We start from the raw sequence: 22,887 nt of genomic DNA on the forward strand, positions 1-22,887 counted from the left end.
ACAAGAGGTAATCCAATAATCCATAGATCCTCTCTCTCTCCTGGACAAGGACACAGATGCTTTGACCCCTCCACCAAGGCCTTGTGTCCCCACCTCACTTTTGCAACACACCAGCCAGCTGTGCTGATGCAACAAGCGTTAGACACTCCTTTAAACAGGGCTGTACTAAGAACAACATGCAGAGATACCCACATTCTGAAGGTTTCTTGTACCACAAGAAAATCCTAATAGAATGTCTTACTTCTCTTCATCCTCCCTTCCCCCCTTCTACCTCCACTGGTCTAGTACTGTTAAAACTTGGTGGGCTTCCCAGGCAAAACTCTCACCTGCCTGGTCTAACCTGGCTCTAGAGCTACCAGCTCCATTTGCCCCCTCCTCACCCCCAATGGAAACATTTACAGAACAAAAACAGCTGCTTCAGGATAAACCTACAGGGCTGCATCTCACAGTACACTAGAGAGCTGTGAAACACTGTTGCTGAGCACAGTACACTTAGTTCTGAAACAAGTGTATCAAACCATTGCCTCTCATAACACGGTGCATAGGAATAATAAAGATAAAGCAACAAACGCCAGAATGTTTAGAAGTGGTGAAGAGAAAGCTCTATGAATGGAGGCCAGGCTGAATGAACCTATTTGCACCCAGCAATTGCAGGCATCTTCTGTCAATGGATCTTACATACTGTACAACAAGGGTTCTCAAACTTTATTGCACCATGACCCCCTTCTGACAACAAAAAGTACTACACGACCCCCTGAGGGGGGACTGAGCCTGGGCCTGACCAAGTCCAAAGCCTCAGGCCGGGGGAGGAGCAAAGCCCAAACCCCATGCCCTGGGCTGGCGGAGGGGGGGGGGGGGAGGGGGGAGAGAGGGCAAAGCCAAAGCTCCAGGATTTCAGGCCCAGGCGGGAGGCCTGTAACCTGAGCCCCCCAACCTAGGGCTAAAGCCCTCAGTTTTCGTCTTCAGCCCTAGGCCCTACAAGTCCAAAGCCAGCCCTGGCGACCCCATTAAAATGGGGTCCTTACCCACAGTTTGAGAACAGCTGCTGTACAATATGTTGCAGCACACCAGGAGGAAGGGATTGAATTAACTGTTTCTATTTCTATAAGTTTAAGAAGAGACCTTCCCCTTACAAAGCAAACCCACTCCCTACTGTAAGGTGAGTTAAGACTCATACAGCCACACAGCAAGCCTTCTGGGAACATAATGCAGTGGATACTATTAAATACTGCACATCCCAGTTTCACTTTCCCAAGTCATGTGACCAGTAGACTACCACCATCTGGTGCACAAAGGAGAGATCTGTGATGGAGGGGGGTTCTTTACCATTGTTCTTCTATAATCAGGTACTCTTAACAAGATTTCACTGCACATATAAAAGCAGCAGCAATCAACGGGCAAAAAAAAAAAAAAAAAAAAAAAAAAAAAAGGTTTTGTGCACCAGGTCTGCTTTCATTTACATCTGCCCAGTCACACTGCATCTGATCCTAGAGCCTTCCATCTGGACAGAGGGAATCAATTCCTGTGCCCAATACATACCATATTCTCAGTTTACCAGCTTGATGTCTTAAAACCAAGAGAAAGACCAGGGAGTGGAGACAACTAGAAGTAGGGACTTTTGTTGGATATCCTCATAGGTGGTGACAGAGCAAAGCAGAGGTGGTGATGCTGCCAGACTAAATGATCATGTTGGTCCCTTCTGGCCTTATAGTCTAGGAGTCTAATATTGCAGAGTTTAGGTGCCTTGCTTTATTCTCTTAGCAGCAGAACAATTTGTTGCACCCATTAAAAACAGAATGCTAATCTAATTTAAAATAAAAAAAGACAAATGCCATGCAAACTGCTGCTCCAGTCCAAAAATACTAATCAGTGTACAAAGCCTGAATCTTAGCCTAGTGCTGTACATTTCTGGATACTGTGCCAGGGCTTATGTTAAATACAGCCATTTCACTATCACTTTCCAAAAAGTGGCCACTTTTAAATGTTTAATATTTGGGCAAATATTAAACAAAGTTTTTCCTTTCATTGGAAACTGGTTTAGCAATCTGACAATGGATGCTATACTATTACCATCAGAAATTGTCACTTGCAGCAAGAGACTCATCAGCAGCAGGCAGCTTAGTAATTAAAAGCTGTATATTCACGGTATATCTATACTGAGTAGTGCAGCTAACCTGGATTTTGCAGACTTGCTCACCTCAGCAAGCTGCACATATAAAATACATAAATAGAGTCATATGTAGGGTAAAATTTAAGTTTCCTGTCCTAGACACTTTTTCTCTGCACTTACCTGCGGTTATGTAGTTTCATAATAAGAGTGAATACTCAGACCACTGTCAGACTGTTTTATTCTTACTGTGTATGCTGAGGCAATCCCCAAGATCACATGCTAACTGAAACAAGATTATATACCCTGGAAAAATGTTTCCAAACAAGCTAAAAATCAAACCCGAGCAACAGGCAAGAGTATTTCCCTAAACCCATAAGCAGCACATGAACATGTGCATTTCTATACCAGCACTGAACAACTATGTTGGCTGCAAGGATGAGACTTCCTCCAGCTACATTTTTTACAGAACTGTTGTAGACAAGAAAACAGCTAACAGGATGCGTGCAGGAGGTATTCTGCACACATTACCAACTTATTTCTGTAAGGGAGAGATTCTGGAGCTTTGGGAAGGGAAGAAAGGAAGGACAGCTTCAAGCCTAGAGCTTTATAGACTGACAACACAGACAAAAAGTTAACAAGGGGAAGAGTGTGATAAGATTATGCTTAAAAAAAGCTGTTAGCTTTGACTTCTGGTTAGACAAGTAGCCCTACAGGAAATATAGAGTTTAAGTAGGCTAACTTATTTCCTATTGCTTCAGTGTTTAAAAAAAACCCACACATTCTCAGTATGCATAAATCAAGATGTCATTGGCATTGGAAACACAAACCCAGCTTAACTCCATAGCTACAAGGCTTTTGTTAATCCCCCACTAACATTCCCACCAGGTTCCACAGCCTTCCTTTACTTCTATTACAAGACATCTTGGTTTTATAACACACAAGGAAATACCATCAAATTCTCCTCTTATATATTCACTTATGAATGTTTCCTTCATGGGTATGACAACAAGAACTGAAGTCACCCAAGGTTATTATTACAAGACACTTACAACTACTCCAATATCTTTACACATGAATTCATTGTAAATTCTTGCCGTAGCTCTCATGATTTTGGGTAATAACACAAGTTTAATTTAAAATTCACCAACACAAAATATCCATATCCAATGGTCTGATCTGCAAAAAAAGGATTAAGTTTTATTTATATATCAGATTTGTTCATTCATCAATTATGCCTTTTAAAGAGATTTCAGTATGCAGGTAGGATTTACACAACAGTATTCAGCACACATTTATCTTTAGAGGTTATTTACAACAATCCCCCCCAAACATCTTTAAAATAAGGCTGTTCCTTCAAATTAAATATTTAGGTCCCTTGACCAGGTGTATTAAGTAACAAGCAATACAAACAGCATGCTGGAGAGGTAAATCAGAATGATGGCAATCAACAACTCTGATCTGGTAAAAGTTTCTCTCTTGGCATTAGGCACATAAGCTAGAAATCAAGGAGAGAGGGTTTTAACTCCCTTTTGACAAGATATGTAAGGAACATACCCTTAGTATGAAATCCTTAGGAAAGATATAAACAAGTCATTGGCACAAGTGATCTGAGAAAAAAGCCACTGAACCTTTCTTCACATTTCATCTCCTGGTTATGTAAACTATTTTCAAACGCTTGCAGAGAAGTTAGTAGCAACTTCATATGAGCTTCTTAAACCCCCTTTTGCAAATTTTTTGCAAATTTTGCAAATGTCTAATTCCCAGAAGGAAAGCACAGTGGTTTTACAGAATGTTGATGGATTTTCATGACAAAGGCCCATACGAGTTGCTACCTGAGGTCTGGTGCATTTCTGATGAGAAGGCACCTCACATCTTTGTATGTACAAGAGTAGTGGCACAAGAGATATAGGGCTTTACATAGTCTTACATTTTACATTTAGCTAAACGAGTACAAACCCTGTATGAACACACTTAAATCTGTTTACAACTGGTTATCAATTCATCTTAATATAGTAATTTATTGAGCAGGAGCGGGGAAGGCAAGTAAAGTTGTCAATTTAAAAACAAAGTTTGTAGTGAGGAAAGAATTTTAAGGAACAAGAAAGGGTCATCTTTAATAGCTAAACACAACCCAATTATCTTATGATGTGGTCCTGTTTAAGGCAATCTCTGGCTGATTAGTTGTTTGTGCTAGCCTTGTCATCTACAAGAAAACTATTAAGTCCTATGCCTACCCCAATTCAGCCAATTGAATTTCATTTGGTAGTGCAAGAGCGTCATATATACAGCGTTGTGTAGCAATGTTGGTACCAGGATATTAGAGAGAGAGAGACAAGGTGGGTGAGATGACATATTTTATTGGATCAACTTTTGTTGATGAGACAAGCTTTCGAGCCACACAGGGTTCTTCTGATCTGAAGAAGAGCTCTGTGGGGCTCAAAAGCTTGTCTCTCTCAACAACAGGATTTGCTCCAATGAAATATATTATCTCACCCACCTTGCCTCTCACATATACACATGAACACTTTAAATGTTTCCTATATAATAAGACAGTTTTTCCAACATTAATATAATCAGTGGAATGAAATTATATTTGGCCTGCTCAGTTAGGACTGGCCAATAACCTCATAGCTTTTCAAAACATATAGATTTCTTTTATGTTTCTGAGTCAATGCTTATTCTTTATATATAATAACAAACTTGCTACAGCATGCAACTAAGAGTTAAAAGTAAGACAGCTACTATGTTTCCTTTCCGTAAAGGCCTCTCCCCACTACCGCACTTGGAAAAAAAAAATTAAAAAAAAAAAAATTTACACTTCAGTGTTAACATGGGGTGATCCCCAATAGTGATGTTATTTTTAGCAAAAGCACCCCCAGCCCAGGATCTCATCTTTGAACTGGATCTTCCTGGATGTAGATTCAGCCCAATTGAGGGATTACAATGAGCTAACAGTGCTTATAAAACAAACATTCAAGTGTACAAAGGTTATGATTAAACAAAAAGAAATGCTGACTGATGCCAAACACTTCAAATTCAGATATAAAAGTCTACTAAAATCTGATCTTGTGAATCATCAGTTCAGCATACAAGCCAGAAGCAGTATGTGAGCTGACAGTACATAAACTGTCCAGAAAGAAATACAGACTGAAGTGGAGAGGACCCAGGTCAACATGCCATCTCAAAAAGTGTTGCAGTCAACCCAGAGGAATTCTATATTAGACCTTATCCTAAGAGATAAAAAGAAACTGACCACAGAACTAAAAGTTAATGGTACCTTGGGTACAAGTGGTCACTACTTGATCACATTTAATATGTGCAAGCAGAGTCAAGTCCAGACCAGTAATATGAAGGTGCTTTAATAGAACAATTATGAGCCAAATCTGGGAGGAAAAATTTATCAAAAAACCAAGTCAACGAGAATAATTTAAAACCACCTTTACTAGATGCCCGAAAAGTCACAGTCCCACAAAAGAAAAAAAAAAAGACTATGCTCCTTAAAAAAACAAAAACCTAGTTTAGAGGGGAAGTGAAGGCAGCTGTAAAGAAATTTTTTTTTTTTTTTTTTACAACAAATGGAAGAAAGGAGAAGTTGATAGTAATGAGTATAAATCAGAAGTTAGGAATTGTAGTAAATTGATACAGGAAGCCAAGGGACACAAGAATAAATCTACCACCAGTAGCATTAAGGACAATAAGGAGTTTTTAAAATATATTAGGAACAAAGAGACACCTGACAATGGTATTGCTCCATTGCTAGATGGAAAAGACAGAATTATCAGTAATAATGCAAAAGAGGCAGAAATGTTAAATATTTCTCTTCTGTATTTGGGGAGAAAACAGCTAATGTATCTCATCGTATGGTGATAAGATTCTTTCTATGCCACTAATCTCTGGAGAATATTAAAACAGAAGGTATTAAATTTAGATATTTCAAAATCAAGTGGTCCAGATAATTTGCATCCAAGAGTTTAAGAAGGGATAGCTGAGGAGCTTGCTGGACCACTAATGTGGAACCTCTTTGGAGGTGTTACAATCTGAGTGAATTTACCTAATCTCCCCGCACTGTTCCTAGTTCCAGGCCCACAACCATAACTAAACTTATTACAGTAAGATCTCCCAAAGATATTGCAGGAAACTGCCAAATCTGTCACAATGGAAACAACTTAAATTTAAATACCACAGTGATTAAGTGTCACAAGAGTCTGGGATACTTGTTCAATCTCCAGAAAGTCCAGCTGGATCTGGTCGTGAGGTGGGGTGGTGGAAAGGGGAGTGTTTTAAACAGACAATTCTGTCCATTCCCTTCCCCTAGTATCATGAAATCATTACAAGTTTTAACATATGCTCACTGACAGACAAGGTCTCAAAGTTGTGACAACCTTGGGGACCAGTAAATATCAGGAGCACAGACTTTTCCTGGCATCTTTATAGACTAAGATACTGTAATTTACCTTACTTACAACATGGGTGGGGATGTAACATAACAGGAGACCTGACCCATAGCTCCATAATAGGGACACTGTCAGAAGTTCACATTATCTGAAAAAGGATGGAAGGAGGGATAATTGTTTCTTAAGCCTGCAGTACGAAGACCTCAAGGAAGCGCAAATGGTCGGAGAGTCACAGACAGCACCAAGAAACACGATACATGAAATTGCCGTTTTTTAAAACTTCCAGATAATAAGTTAATGAACTAGTGCACTTAATACTACCGTAAAAGCAGTACAAATATTTCAGCTTGCAGCTAAATTGGAGGAGAGGCTATTCTCAAATAGGAAGAAAGGCTATTTCAATATATTTTAGAGAGATGTCTGAAACATAGGTCCAGACATACTGAAAAAGACCAACGGTCCACCGAGTCCAATATCCTGCCTCTGACAACTGCAATAATAGATTGATTCAGAAGGCACCATAAACCTCTGTAGGGGAAAGTTTCTTGCTGGCTCTGGCTGATCAGCTTATGCCTTGACACACGAGGACAGAAAACACTTGCCATTTTTATCGTAGCTAGCACAAATGCAGAGAACACTCTGGTTAATATGATCTAATCTTTACAGAATTATACTAAGCAAGTTGCTTTAGTGGTATTATACAACTTTCAGTTCCACAGGTTTATTAAGTATTGTGTTTCATTAGTGTTACATCCTTGCAGATCCTTTTATTTAATCAACTGCCCCATTGTTCTGGTCTTATGGTAACAGTAAGCTGGAGCACAGACTAGCCTCCAGAATTCATTTCGGACTCTTCCCTCTTTACCCTTTTCTTCTGATCTTGCTATTGTGCTTCCATACCGTGAAGAGAAGCAAGCATTTAGCTGAAACTTGAATTCATATAATCCGTTTAATAGTAAGCGGAGCATAATGGAGAAATGCCCACTGTCTTATTTCCACTGCCACTGACCTCCCTTCCGACACAGGAGCCAATATCCAGCCCTACAGGTTGTGTGAAGAACTGTTGCCCTGACTAGATTCTCTCCCCTAGGAGAGCTTGCCTTCAGCAGCCAAACTGCTTTTTTTCCTTAAAAAAACAAAAAAAACCCAACCAAGGTCTTTTTAAAAACTCTTTCTGTGCTGCTATTGAATGGTTAAAGGTCAAAATGACAAGTGTAACTCTGAAGTGAGGCAATTTAGAACTCCTGCAGAAGAAGCTGTCTCAAGAATGGGGAAACTTCTAGGAGTCCAATTGCCCAAAACGTGTGAACAACCTCTGGCAGGAACATTTAATAAGACCACGTTTATTCTTCATTCACAAGGGAGAGCTCGTGTGGCTCACTGATTTAACAATCCTCAACAGTACTAAAAGCAATGCGTCACTGCCAAGGCATCACATGCCTTCCTTACAGAGCTTGCTATGGCAAGAGAAGCAGCCTCAGCTTTTTGTATTCCAGAATAAAGTGGGTGGAATACTACTAACAAGGATGTTTAAAAACTGCATTCAGTAAACAAGCTTCACAGTCTCCTCATCTTGTTAACTAGGGAGCGGAAACAGTGCACTGCAGAAAAGGATACACGGTAATACACTAGTTTACTTCACTAGCATATCACTTTGAGACCTGGATTAAAATTCTGCCTTTGATCAACAACAGTCGCAGTATACGCAGACCTGGCAAAGGAGAGTTCAGATTTGCTTAATGCAGCTGTTTAAAAATCCCATAATCTCAACGTCAATGGGCATCCAATTATTCTTGTACACAGACTGTTAGTGAATGATGCCACAAGCTTCCCATAGTGCAAAGCCATGCAGACCACCAAAACTTGAGCTGATCCAAACTGCTGCTTCCTGAAACTTGTCCTGGGCAGGGTTGCTGCATTCAATCAAAAGCTCCCAAACTTCCATTTCCCCCCAGATTCATTACACACCTGTTTTCGCTAGGCAAAAATTCCTTTAGATCCATTTATAAATTTTTACTTACTCTCATGAAAAACATCCAGTTAGTTATCCCATTTACTGTTTTGCCACAGAATGATTATAACAAAGACTTGAGGCCATCTCTTTATTATCTACTGTGAGGTAACTAGCCTACCCCCAATAATACTTGTTCTTGGCTAGTCAGGGGCTCTCTCCAGTAGCCCACTAAGCTAATAGAAAAGATACATGATTGGGCAACCAGAAAAGAGAATCAGCTCAGTACATTTTGTTTCAATGTGTTAACTGTTTGTACTGTTCATTGCAAACAGCTTAATATAATGCATGACTTGCTTCTAATATTTGCCATATGCCCAGATGCTATGGAAATGGGCAAGTGGAAGTCATCAAGAGTTACAGCCTAGTAATGAATCTTCCCAGGTGTATCCATTGAAGGCCTGTGTCTGGGGAGGTAATTTGTGGGATCTAAACTTAAATTAACAAGTACCTGCTTCCTCATACTCTGCTCTCAGTCAGAGGAAAACATTGCCAACTGCTTTTTAAGAGTTTATTTACTTGTCATTGTATATGACACCCAGATGGAAGCCTGAAAGATTTTTTTTCCCCAGAGTTACTTATCAGTTAGTGTAAATATAGTTCATGCTTAAAAGGAACTTAAGTGATAGTGGCTCTGTTTATGCACTACTACTGATGTCAGACCAGTTCTAGGAATAGTGGTTTTATAGTAAACACATAGCCAGTAGACTGAAGACAGAACTTAATTTCTGCTTAAATTCAAATATCTTAAAATGCATCATTAGTATGATGAAAATATGTCATGTTATTCAGAAAAAGGATTCAGGAAAAAAGGGGATCAAGAGACAGTAAGCGTTTTCAATATTTACTGAGGGCCACAGTCATCCCAGATTTACACCCTGCAGCGTTGCAGCACTGAGTTAGGAAAGAATTTGAATAAAAAACCCCACTGTAACAGATACAGGGTGGATCAAAGTATGAACTCTGAGTGCATGAAAAGCGCAGTTCCCCCTCAAGTACATTTAATTCAATTTTAAGGATATCTGTTTACATATTCACATGCTTCTCTAAATGTTTTGTAGGAATGAGCATCCCTGTGCTGTGCCCTCTACAGAAAGCAAACAGGAAAGAAACTTAAAAGGAGGGCCAAGTATGGCTGGATACAAGCAGTACTGGGTAGGAAAAAAGCAAAAACAGCTTCAGACACATCTGACTCTCTTTACAGGAAGCCTTAATTCACTTACGTGCAGAGTAGTGCAGCTGCAGTGACAAGAGGAGGAAACAATTCATCAATAACCGAAGCTCAACACAGCATGCAAAGTCATTAATGTCTCAGAAGCATAGTAGAGGACACCAAGCTTTTCCTGATCTCCCTAGTATTGTAATTACTGAATTGCCTTGATACCATCAAACTGCATCCTAACCCAAGATCTTAGCATAATGGCTAATTATTTCCAACACTGGAAACTTAGGGGGGAAAAAAAACCATGGTGACAGCCATTTTATTGCTCAGATGGAAAGCGAATACCAAACTCAAAGTGCAGTTCTGTGGTGAGAGTGTCAGCCATGAGGCTAACCCAAAGTATCTTGACATTATACTGGACCAAAGTTTGACCTTTCGACAACACCTCATGAACACAGCAATAAGATCAGGTCTCATGTCACGCTTATCAGGAAACTGGCCGGAACAGCATGGCGCTTCAGTCCACGGGCCCTACAAACCGGAAGTATATATTCTGCGGCTGAATACTGTGTGCAAGTGTGGACTCACAGCAGTCACACAACTCCTTGATACTCAACTCAACAATGGCATGTGCATAGTGTCAGGAATGCTCATATCTGGCTCCCAGTTCTATCGCACATCCAGCCTCCACAGATTAGAAGAGCTGCCCAGACATTTTGCTTTCTCAGCCATGTCAGGGCAAACATGAGGATCCCATTGCACAATGCATCACCTGCAGAACCCGCCAAAGTCAAGATTAAAATCCCACAAGCCTTTATGGAACTGCATCAAGGCCCTTACACTCAACTTCAATGCTGAGGCTCAATGGAGAGCCACATGGAGCATTTCGACTGCTCAAAACAAACAGCTTGTCGTTGAACCTGCCGAGGAACCGCTGGTTTTGCTTTATGTCGGAAAGACTGGTGTAGATTGAATCTCATGGGAAATGTGGACAAACCCTGTTTAAATGGAAAATGAGGCAAACACTTGTATCCGACTGTGGTCACCAGGCACAAACAATGGAGCACCTCATATCTGAGTTATTTCACTGGGGGTCTGAAGGACGTTGCCGCAGCAGTGAGCTGGTAAATGTGATAGCTATCAAATTTAGATATAAATTTGTAATGGTTGCTATCTACCGAAGCCATACGAAAGAAGCAGCAGCAGCTGAATTATTAGTCTCTTTCCCATGCCTTCACCCGCCAGAAGAGATGCAAAATCCCATTGTGACAGTCTTGATAAACTTTCGGTTCTATTATCTGTTTCTTTCAAGCAAAACTATATTTAGTTTCACTTTAATAGAGTCTAGAGATATTTAGAGTGTCCAATGACATGTACAAATTTTATTTGGGTTCAAAGAGCATAGATTTAACATGTCCTTGGGTATTATGTGTGAGAATGGGAAGTGAATGAGGAACATGTGACTCTTTGATAGGACCATGCAGGTCTGTGTTTTACGAGTCTATTTTCAACTCTCTCCAAATAGGGAAAACAGCTCATGAAACCCTGATTTTGCAGGGATTATACAAAAGGGAAACACCTGTTGTGAGGTCAGTTAAAAATCAAAATGAGCATATATTCGTGCACCTGAGAGAGGTTCTAGCAAAGCTCCATGGGGGGGGGGAAATCACCTTATAAAAGCAGAAGGGGAACGAGGGGAAACAAGTTAGCCTCGTTTTTAACGTCAGCTGATGGAAATGCTGGTACTGCAGTGTACAGAACTGAAGGTAGAAATGTAATTTTTTATTTTAATCCATATTTTGGGGGTAGGGCATTCTGTTGTAATTAGTTAATTTCAAGGAATCCCCAAAATTAAAATACTTCCTTACACAAATGTCTGTTCTGCACAGGCCAGGAGTATACTGCTTTTAACCTTAATCTGTTCAACTGTACTGGGGAGCAGCCAACCTGAACACAAAGCATGCCACATACTTCTTCACTGTTCCTAGCTATATGCTGATTTCCTTACATTTAATTTATACTGTCCAAGCACAGCCAAAGGGCTTGTCTACACTACCACGTGGGGTCGATTTAAGATACGCAACTTCAGCTATGTGAATAGCGTAGCTGAAGTCGACATACTTAGATCTACTTACTGCGGTGTCTTCACTGCGGTAAGTCGACAGCTGACGCTCTCCCGTCGACTCCGCTTGTGCTCCTCGTTCTGGTGGAGTACCAGAGTCGAGGGGAGAGCACCCAGTGGTCAATTTATCGCATCTATATGAGACGCAATAAATCGACCCCCACTGGATCGATCACTGCCTGCCAATGCAGCGGATAGTGTAGACAAGCCCAAAATTAAATCTAGCACAGCTGAAAATTAGCATATTTGATTCTTATTGGCTTGTAAAGTCAGATGTAGGTAGAAGTGTTACAACTTAAGTGTTCTTTGTATACCTTTAGTCTCTAGTTATTAGCTATTTAAAAAGTAGCTCAGTGTTAAGACCTCTCCCCATAATAGTAGTCTGCATATGCTGATGAAGCTCATTTTCAATTAGACATTACCTCAAGAATACACAGCTTTCTAATAAAGAACTCCTGCATTCTCATAAGTCTTCTAACAGGGCTATAGTTAGTAGTATGCAATTCTGGTTTTGTTAACTAGCTTCACAATCTACAAAGCAGCAATGCTACCACTCCAAAACTTTACAACTCACAGGATGTTCTAGCTTTCCACATAGCGGCCTGAAGAAGGAAGAGAAAGTCGGTCAGAAGCCTGCTGGTGGAAGGGAAGGTTTGCCACTTCATTTTAACTTAAAATACATTGACCTTATCCAGGTAAAGGTAAGATCATGGAACCCTTCTACACTAAAGGACTGGATCTCTGCACAAGGTTGACCACTGCAGCTGAGATTCTCTTTGACTGATTCTTCAGACGGATTAGTGTCCACACTAAACAGTTGTTTGTGTGGACTAATACACTGTGTCCACACATAGCACTTGCACCAACCTGTGCATTGTGCTACTTATCCCGTAATTCCAGGAATAGGTATTTGTGGTAGCAGGTGTATGCTAGGCAGGGAACTGTATGTACTGTGTATACATATGACTGTACATATATAATTTTTATACAGTTGCATGTGAGATTTAGAGAAAGAGAGGTGTTAAAGTTATGTTGGATTATACCAATGAAGTAACCAAATGATAATGTCCAATAGCTCTCTCCACTGTGAATGTATCATGAAGGGCAAGGGCTTTTCCCTCAATTACATTCAAAACACAGAAGGCCACGAGTTGGCCACAGAGTGCTTACGTAAACTGTACCTGGTGTCTTATATGAGCATTGCTGACTTCATGTACCAATACTCTTAAGATAAGGGGCTTGGTTTATAGTCTCTAACTTCTCCATATTTTGGAGAACTATTTCTTCTTATCACCTCTAAAAAAGTCAGATACACGAGTGAAGGAAGGACAGCCCTCCAAGCTGCCTAAAAATTCTTCACTCCCACAGCACATGTTATAATGTCCATCTCCTGGGGAAAGTACTAGGGGAGAGAGGTCTGAGTAGTGGCTACTGAAATACCATGGATATGTATGAGCGAGAATTTAAACCAGGGCATACAGTGCCCTCCTCAGATATTATAGGTCTGGGAGATACTGCTGAGGCAGACACTTCACTGCCATGCCATTTCAACCCACAGTAAGGCACGCATACATTTGTTGCTATAAAATTAGCATGTGTACATATGTATTTTTTCCAGGAGCTAAAGATCCACGGCCCAAAAAATATTATTGTAAAGTTGTACTGAATAATATTTATTATAGAATAAAAATCGCACAACTAAATAGTTACCTTTAATAAGCTATTGTGTGCTGCATTCCTCCCTGGGAGAGAAGCAAGGGGTAGAGAGTAGGAGTAAGAGCAAAAGCAAGACCAGGTTAGTATCACCTATCCTGTATAGATCCAGGAATTGGTGGGAAGAAGTTGTGACAGCTTGGTGGGAAGATCAAAGGAAGCATCGTAGCTACAATGCTATCATGCTTGCATTGAAACAGTTCCAACTGAAGCAGTCTGGACAAATGCATTAAGACTTACTCAGAGATCCTACAATCTTATTGGTACTGGAAATACCTTGTGAAACATCTGGACACAGTATTGGGACTCCGCATTTTACCAGCATTCCAAAGGACCACACTGGTACCGGGAATGCCACAATTCTCTACTGTGGACGGAATATGGATACATGGTCAACAGAAAACAATATCCACACAAGTCTAAGAACAGCATTTGATTGCGGCAAATTGTCTAGGTTGCAAGGTCTTTCACGTGGTAAAAGATGACAGCACAAAGAAAAATTAGTCAAGAAAACATTATAGCTTAGTGCAATACAAAGACGTTCTTTTTAATTAAACAATTTTCACTCATTTTTCCTCCCTCCACCTCAGTCCTTCCATAAAGCAGTAGCTGGTTGTTAACAGGTAGTTTGCTGGCAAACTGATTTTTCTTTTTAAATATCTATGTAACATAAAGCTGCTCTGCATATTCAAAGTCATTCTTTGGATGGCATAGATGTTACAATTTATGTATCAGAACCCCGTATTTAAAAGAGTAATCAAGGCTTGTGAGATTTACAACTTCATTTTCAAAAAAGGTTTTGTCCTTTACAATTAAGAGTTTTAAATTCAAATTAAAAAGGTTTCATAACTGAAGGAACAATATCTGTCTTTGTTGCTACTTTAAATTTAGTGTTAAAGATTTTTGGCTCTATTTGTAACAGCAAATCAATCCTCTTTCAAAATGAAATACTAAGTGTATAGCCTAGATTCCTGTCAGATGTCAGTGAACACCACCATCCAAGCATCTGTGGTCTCCAATCAAAGCCATGGTACATATTTTCTATGTACAATGGGAATACTTTTAGCTTTCTCTCTTCTATTTATAAAGCTCCAAGATATTGCACAACTTATTGTTCTATTCTTTCCAGACACAACTCTCATTGTAACTAATAGGAGTTACACATATATACCAAAGAGAACACACCCTTCAATCAGTAACATTGTTACGGCAATGTTCAGGAGAAAGATAAGACATTTTCCAAGGGAAAGGAGAGACTTAAGATTTATTAGGGTCTTAAACTAATATGTGATTGTATGTATGCCAATAGCTCAGTTATGCAGCTTTCTCCCCTAGAACTTCCAACAGTTTTAAGGCATTTGAGAGAACAATTAACCAAACTGATCACAGTGACGCTCTGGTGTGTGGCCAGCCAAGCTTACTGTTATTTGCCGATTCTTTGATAAATTCATCATTGTTTATAGGCTCCAGTTTCTATTTCTGTATTAAGTGCTCTGTGGCAATCTGAGACACTTAGGCTGCTGCCCTCTGTGGGATGATTAGAACTTCCCCTTCCCCCACTTCCCAACACAACACTCAACTGTACAGGACCTTTAAAGAATAAAGAGGTCTAAGTGCAATAAATGTGAGATGAGCTGGAATAGTGGGAAGCTAGAACATGGTTAGCTGCTGTTGCTGCCTCGTTTATATTTTAAACAAAGAATTTTCATTTGCCTTTGAAAGCCAGTTTCTATAACAATACAAAGTTTAACATGTAGAGCGCTTTCCAGTCCAGAGCATTCAAGAAAAAATATGATTGATAACATGAGGAAAAACATTCTTGGGAGTACTAACACATTTGACACAGTATTCAGAGTTGATTAAGAAAGAATTGTACTCTTTCCATATTAGTCTCATTGATACACAGGGACATCAGAAAACAGACTGATGCAGCTTAATATGCAGAAGTGAGACAGGAAATTCATTAAAAAAAACTGTGGTATTCCAAAGTGCAACGTTTTGTTCTTCCCTCTTTGTGCAGGTTTTTCTGCAGCTCCTCCTTTCCCTTACAAGAGATTGGAAACAATTGCAGTTTTAGTTGAAGATAAGGCAGACTGACATTTATTCAAAGCTCTGCTGTAATAAACTGAATACCATAAGTTTCTTTTTCAGTAACCTGAGGAATAATTTCACTTAGACACACACAGTGCTGCTGACAGAAGCACCCAGTTGGACAGATTGAGGCCTGGTCTACACTAGGAAATTGAGTCAGTAGAACTACCTTGCTCAGGGGGTGTGAAAAATCCACACCCCTGAACAATGCAGTTAAACCAACCTAACACCCGGCAAAGACAGCACTAGGTCATTTTCCCCCCCTCAACTTAGTTACCACCTCTGAGGAAGGTGGAGTACCTACACTGATGGAAGAACCCCTCCTGTTGGCATAGATAGTGTCTTCACTGAAGCGCTGCAGCAGTGCCACAGCAGAGTTTCTATAGACAAACCCTAAGAGGTTGTTGACTTCTCCTCTCTCCCCCACATACCCACTGTTTTCCTTCCCCTTATTACCCACAAAGTCCACACAAAACTTCTACAAACTTTGAAAGAAAGAATGTGTCTCCAGAGTACAAGTAACTCAAATTAGCACACTTAGATTAGGGGCATTGAAGCTAACATAGCTCGAGTGAGAGTAACCACATTTCCAAACAACATGAGTTATACACGGTGATTTGATTAGCAGCATAGAATGACAAGACTATCTTCTGATGACATGTTGTAACTCAAGTTATTGCATCCCCACTGCGTTCCTAGTTCAAGCTTCAGCAGCACTCAGCTTCAGTCCCTCCACTGGCTAGCTACCTTGAGCTTAAAGCAGTTTTCTCGAACTATAGATTTGTGTGTGGGCAAAGGGGTCAAGTTAGGGGTAATATTTGAGTTATAACTTGATCTTACTGTGCTGTGAAGACACACCCTGTGACAATGCAAAAGACTGCAATGTACACAAAGTTTGGACATTAACAGAAGTATCAGGTAACAGCAAAGAACAAACGTAATTCACAGACAAGCCAAGATCAATGAAAATTAATGTAGGCAAAGAGACGTTCTCCACTCCAACTTGAGTTCACCCACCTTGGAAAGATTACATGTACAGTGGCAGCAGTAATACATAGCAAACTTCCAACAAGCCTAAAAACATGAATGATGAGAAAATTTACTTTCTAATACAATGAAAGTCTAGTAACATCACAGTTTGGTTCTTGGCTAGTTTATGATAATAGTTTGTGCAAAATGGGAGTGAAAGAACCATCTTAAGCCGTCTAAGTCTTCTGTTTAAGTACTGGGATACGCTTTTTCCTCTTTTTTTTAAATGAAGCTTCCTTTCACTTCACTCTCCACAACAATACTCAAGTTTCTTTTAGATTTGTTTATATAAAGTAAATATGGTAGGCTCTAGTTGCCTAGTAGTTGCTAAAAACACAATCAAAAGAAACCCAATTAGACCAACATCTTCATTATTAGTAACTAATAACAGTATTTCCTTCTAACCTGCATGATGCCAGCTTTCCAATGCATATCACACAAAAAGGCCTTGCATGTCTCAAACACTATACTTCTATTAATTAATTTGTTGTAGGAAAGCCATACTAACAATCTACCCAGAAAATGTGCAGGAGTCCATGCCCATTAGCTTATTAGTCAACATTACAGTTAATACTAGTTATAGAAGTCTTGACAATTGGATCTAGAGTTGGACATATCCAGTCCAAAGAAATCTGTCTTCTTAATAAAAGAGCAGAGCAGACAAATGCTGTCAGTTTACCAACTATCCAGTTACTTCAGTTTCAGAAAAAGAAGAAGTGGAACTGGGTAGTTTTTCCATGTAAAAAAGATACTATCTGACCTAGCAACACAGATAGGTTGTGATCCCATTTTCCAGTGCTGTCATACTCTGGAGGATGTAATACAGATAATAAAACATCACACTAAGGATCAAACTACTGTACAAAACCACCTAACTTAAGACCAAGGGTCACTGAATCATAAATTTACCGTCCACCTGATTCTGATCCACAGTTATTCAGTTCACATGAGTACAGGTCATCAGCAAAATTCTTGCAATAAGCTATCAAATCTCTTTCTCTGGGACACTGATAATATATCAGGTCACTCCATTCTACTGTACAGGTGTCTCTCTTGCTAAGATTTTTAAACATAAAACTAGCAGCAAATCGCTTTCTACCTTCTGTCTCTGTGTAATTAGCACTATTAATCCCATGCTATCCAAGTCCTCTGGCACAGCAGTGATTTGGTTTTAATCTCTGCCGAGTTGTCTTCCTCCACTCCCCAGCAAGCCATTCAGATCAGATCTTGGCAAACTCCTAGGTCAGAACTAAATTTCTGCTGCAGAAATAGCAGTCTCACTACACTGATAGAAATGTATTGAGACATGCAATGCCTGCCTTTTTTATATCCAAAAAAGGAAAGAAATTAGTTGCTCTTATACAGATTAATTTGCAGAACAGGGAAAGTTCTTTTCTGCATCTCTCCTACCCTGTAAACCAGTCAACAGCCAATTGCCACATAGCAATCAATAGACAAGGTACCCAAATATAACCCCAAACATTTTACAAGCTTGACACTGTGTAACCCTATAAGCACATTCTAATATGGTATTTCTCCTCTCAATGTCACTGCTGGAGACCACATGTACTGTCTTTTCAGCCCTGAACAATTGATTAGTCATGTATTTCTCTTGTCCCTTAGCAGGAAGAGGAGTCCCATGCTATTTCACTGTTTCTCATGCTTCCCAACCTGGGGAGCCCATGCTTCTCAGCAGGATAGAGTCCCTTACCACCCCAGTATGCTCCCCTCTGTTCACCAACTGCCACCTTTGAGGTGTAACCAACAGTCTCTATACTGCATTAAATTTTATGGCCACTATCAGACGGCACCACATAGCTCAGGGGGAAGTTAAGAGGCTTTTCACTCTGAGGTTTTTCGCTAATTCCTGTGTTTTCCGTGTCCCCTGGTCTCCCTATGCACTTCAAACTTGGCCGCGGGGTCCCCATCTCACCTGAAGCTACCCCATGTCAGTGTATTCCTTGCCACTCAGGGACCAGCGGGTGGCCACCAGCTGCTTAGAGGCACCTCCTGACCCCAGATAAGAGGGGAAACTCCTTGCCACTCTTAGCATCACCTGCATTCACAGATAGGCAAGAAATCCCCAGGCCGCTCCACACACACCCTGCCCCTCCCGAGCCAGACGAGTTGAGGAGAAATGTGCAAGGGACCCACCCCTGGGCTGCTGACACAAGAGCTTGCCTCCATTGGACAGAGCAAGAGGATTCCCCGCCTAGGGCCACCTGCGCTTCACACCCAGCACCCTCCAGCTGCACCCCCCACCCCGCCCCCCCCTCCAGCCGTGCCCCCCACCCCAGCCTCCCCCCAGACCCAGGCCAGCAGCCCCAAGTTCTACCTGTACCCCCTCAGCCCCCCCCAAGCTCCCAGCCCCCCCCGCTCTACCTGTACTCCCCCAAACCCCCCAGCTGCACCCCCGCGACCCCAGTCCCCCGCAGCCCCCCGCGCCACTCACCCCATAAGCCAGTCCATGGCTCTCCCGGGGGCCGCCTGCTCCGCTGCTGCGCCGCCCGCTGGGTGCGGGGCCGGGGAGGAGCCGGGGCGGGCTCCTGCGTCCTGCCCGAGCTCACCACCCGCTCCGGCCTCTGGGGCTGCGCATGGGGCCGCCCGGCCCCCGGCGGCGGGGCTGGCGCTGGCGCTGGCGCCCGCCCCCACCTGGCCCCGCCCCCCCGGCGACGGCGGACGGGCGGCTCAGCCGGGCTCACGCTCCTGCCCCCAGGCTGCGCCGGGTCCCCCTAGCCTCAGACACACTCCCAGGGAGGCCGGAAGTAAACACACAGGCCCCCGCCCCCGGCTACTGCTAACCCGGAAGTGTCCCCCCTTCCCCACCCGGGGCACCATGGGAAATGTAGTCCGGTGTGCAGGCTGGGGCCACGTGGAGCCCCTGCTGGGCGGAGCGCACTGGGCAGGGTGTCTCCTCTGCCACCAGACGCCTCCGGATCGGGGCCGCTGAGTGACTGTTAGTCCACCTATCAGAGGGGTAGCCGTGTTAGTCTGCATCCAGAAAAACAATGAGGAGTCCGGCGGCACCTTAAAGAGTAGTCCGGCGGCACCTTAAAGAGTAGCCGATCGGACTCCTCGTGCGCGCATCTGGTGAAGTGGGCTGCAGCCCGCGAAAGCTGATGCCCAGATAAATTCGTTAGTCTCCAAAGTGCCACAAGTCCTCCTTTTCTCGTTGTTTTTGTTATTCCTTTGGCTTCCTGTTTAATAATTGCATGGGGCCATCGCTGTGACGGGGTTTTACTTTATTACTGATCTGCCCGTTAGGGGATTAGCATAGCTAAGAACTGGGTATTATTATGTATTTAATTATTTGCCATCCCTTATGGGTGTTTTAATATTAACGATAGTTATATTGTTAGTTATCTATTGTTAGTAGACGGCACTGTGGCCTAGCTGCTCAAACCCAGTATGGGGAGCTAGGACTCCTGAGTTCTGGTTAAGGGGGCATGGCCCTAAGAAGAGGCTACATGCACTTCCTACAGAGTAGTGGTTTTCAAACTTTTTTTCTGGCATCCCAGTTGAAAAAAATTGTTGATGCCCACGACCCAACAGAGCTGGGTGTGAGGGGTTTGGGGTGTGGGAGGGGCTCAGGGCTGGGGCAGAGGGTTGGGGTGCAGGGGTGAGGGCTGTGGGGTGGGGCCAGGAATGAGGGGTTCAGGGTGTGGGAGGGGGCTCCAAGCTGGGCCACGGGGTTAGGATGCGGGAGGGGGTGCAGGCTCTGGGGTGGGGCTGGGGATGAGGGGTTTGGGGTTCAGGAGGGGGCTCCAGGTTTGGTGGGGCTCAGGACTGGGGCAGGGGTTGGGGTGTCAGAGGGGGGTCAGGGCTCTGGGCTGGTGTTGCAGGCTCTGGGGTGGGGCCGGGGATGAGGGGTTGGGGGGGCTTAGGGCTGGAGCAGGGGATTGGGGTACGGGTTTACCTCTGACGGCTCGTGGTCAGCGGCGCAGCCGGGGTGCAGAAGCAGACTTCCCACCTGTCCTGGCTCCGCAGACTGCACTGCATCCCAGAAATGGACAGCCGGTCTGGCTCCTAGACAGTGGTGTGCAAGCCCACAGGCACCGCCCCCCAGCTCCCGGCCAATGGGAGTGCAGAGTCAGTGCTCGGGGCAGCGGCAGCATGCGGAGCCCCGTAACCCTCCTGCCTATGCGCTGGACCTGCTGCTCGCCACTTCCGGGGCGCAGAGCAGTGTCAGAACAGGTAGGGACTACTCATTTTTACTGGCCAGACACCAGGGTCCCTGAGTGCTAAGCAAGATGGCCCAGTGCCTTGCATTCCACAACCCAGTACTTGGTCACGACCCGAATTTTGAAAACCACTGCTATAGAGCTGTGGCTCTCAACTTTCCAAACTACTCCTTTCAGGAGTCTGATTTGTCTTACGTATGCGCAAGTTTCATCTCACTTAAAAACTACTTACAAAAATCAGACATAAAAATCAAAAGTGTCACAGCACACTATTACTCAGAAATTGCTTACTTTCTCATTTTTACCATATAATTCGAAAATAACTCATGGGAATATAAATATTGTACATACATTTCAGTGTATAATATATCGTGCAATATAAACAAGTCGTATGAAATTTTAGTTTATTCTGACTTTGCTAGTTCTTTTTATGTAGCTTGTTGTAAAACTAGGCAAAAATATAGATTAGTTGATGTGCCCCTTGCAAGAACCCTGTGTACCCCATGGGTACACGGACCTCTGGTTGAGAACCACTGCATAGAATATGTGAGACATCCCAAGGGCCTGGGTTACGTGTACTCACAAAGAAAATGCGGTTGAGGGACTGGTGAATCCGTTCATTTGTTTTCCACATTTCCTAAAACCAAGAAAGAAAAGTGTTTGCTCTAAATATTTATACTTGGTTTCTGAAAAATATATTGATGATGGTCCAATGTTTACTCACATGCTTATAGTTAGTGGTGGGCATAAGAGCTTGTGTGATCAAGGGCTGCATTAATAGGCTCTGCAAAATGCTCAGCTACAAAAATTGTGAAGAGTTGGAGGTGAAGACCACATCGGGAAAGGCTTGTGGGGTTGGTTTGTTTTTTTAAAGATCTGTCATTTAGTGCAGGCTGATCAATCCCAAAGGCCACAAAATTTCTCTTCAGAAGAATTTCTGTGAATTCCAGCAATAAATAATCTCTGGCTATAATAAATTAACAGTAGCCAGTCTAAGAATGAGTGGGCTAGGGAAAGCGTCCAAACCATCCCTTCAGAATGGTATCAGAATTTTAACAAAGGACTCCAATAGAACTCCACTAGGAGTTCTATTCCCAGCACTGCCTCTGACTTTTTATGTGACCCTAAAACAGATCACTAGGGCTCATGTTTTCAATAGTATCCATTGATAATTGGATGCCAAATTTGGGACAACTATGGCCAGATTTTCCAAGCTGCTGAGGAGAACCCACTAATCTAGAACTGCTGTGTTGTATTCTTGGTTTTGCCACTGACTCAGTGTATGATCTTAACTGAGTCATATAGCTTCTCTGTGTCTCAGGTCACTTTCCGCAAGTACAAAGAACATAATAATAGTTATCTATATCACAGGTGGAACAGGTTTCAGAGTAGCAGCCGTGTTAGTCTGTATCCACAAAAAGAAAAGGAGTACTTGTGGCACCTTAGAGACTAACCAATGTATTTGAGCTTAAGCTTTCGTGAGCTACAGCTCACTTCATCGGATGCAACAGGTGTAACAGTAGCCATTCAAGTCAGTAGATCCTGACTTATGCCATGTGATGGGAGCATTAAGCTGTTGTAATCCTGACCCATGTCAGGTGACTGGATGAACAAATAAATACTAGTCTCCTACCAGCACTCCTGCCCCATCATACATTTTATTACTAACAGGAACATAGAATTATAGGACTGGAAGGGAGTCAAGGCAGGACTAAATATTATTTGGAGCATCCCTGACAGGTGTTTGTCTAACCTGCTCTTAGTGAAGACTTATTAATTAGCCCAGAGGCAGATTTACAGTGAAACACAGGGTGCCCTGGCACATGGCCCCCCAGTGGCAGGGGGCTCCAGGGCTGGGCAGCTGCAGGGGCAGAAGCTTGGTCCTGCTGGCTCCCAGGGCTCCTGCTGCAGGCTTCTCACCCACCAGCAGCAAAGCTTCCCCCTCCTCCGCCTCCTCCCCCGAGAGCACCCACCCCTCCCCATCCCTCCCAGCGCTTCCCCCACCGCAAAAACAGCTGTTTGCCGGCACTCAGGTCACTCCAGGAGGGAGGGGGAGGAGCAAGGCCCCAGCACG

At 42.7% G+C, this 22,887-nt stretch overlaps 1 protein-coding gene across 4 annotated transcripts in view; it reads right to left on the reverse strand.

Annotated features, from left to right (window-relative positions):
* MOB2 (MOB kinase activator 2) overlaps window positions 1-19,364 on the reverse strand; it is a 156,103-nt gene extending 136,739 nt beyond the window's left edge. Inside the window, exons 1-2 of one of the 4 annotated variants that reach the window (XM_043548482.1) lie at window positions 19,085-19,364; window positions 13,789-13,879 (exon numbers count right to left, since the gene is read on the reverse strand). In XM_043548482.1, coding sequence (XP_043404417.1) covers window positions 13,789-13,826 — 38 coding nt within the window. In that variant the 5' untranslated portion in view covers window positions 13,827-13,879; window positions 19,085-19,364. Of the gene's footprint in view, window positions 1-13,788; window positions 13,880-16,620; window positions 16,678-19,084 lie in introns of all 4 variants that reach the window. The other 3 variants (XM_037899615.2, XM_037899614.2, XM_037899618.2) reach the window with 3 other exon arrangements.
* Between the last annotated feature and the right edge of the window lie 3,523 nt (window positions 19,365-22,887).

The sequence above is a fragment of the Chelonia mydas genome, chromosome 6 (assembly GCF_015237465.2).
Source record: "Chelonia mydas isolate rCheMyd1 chromosome 6, rCheMyd1.pri.v2, whole genome shotgun sequence".
Classification (NCBI taxonomy): domain Eukaryota; kingdom Metazoa; phylum Chordata; order Testudines; family Cheloniidae; genus Chelonia; species Chelonia mydas.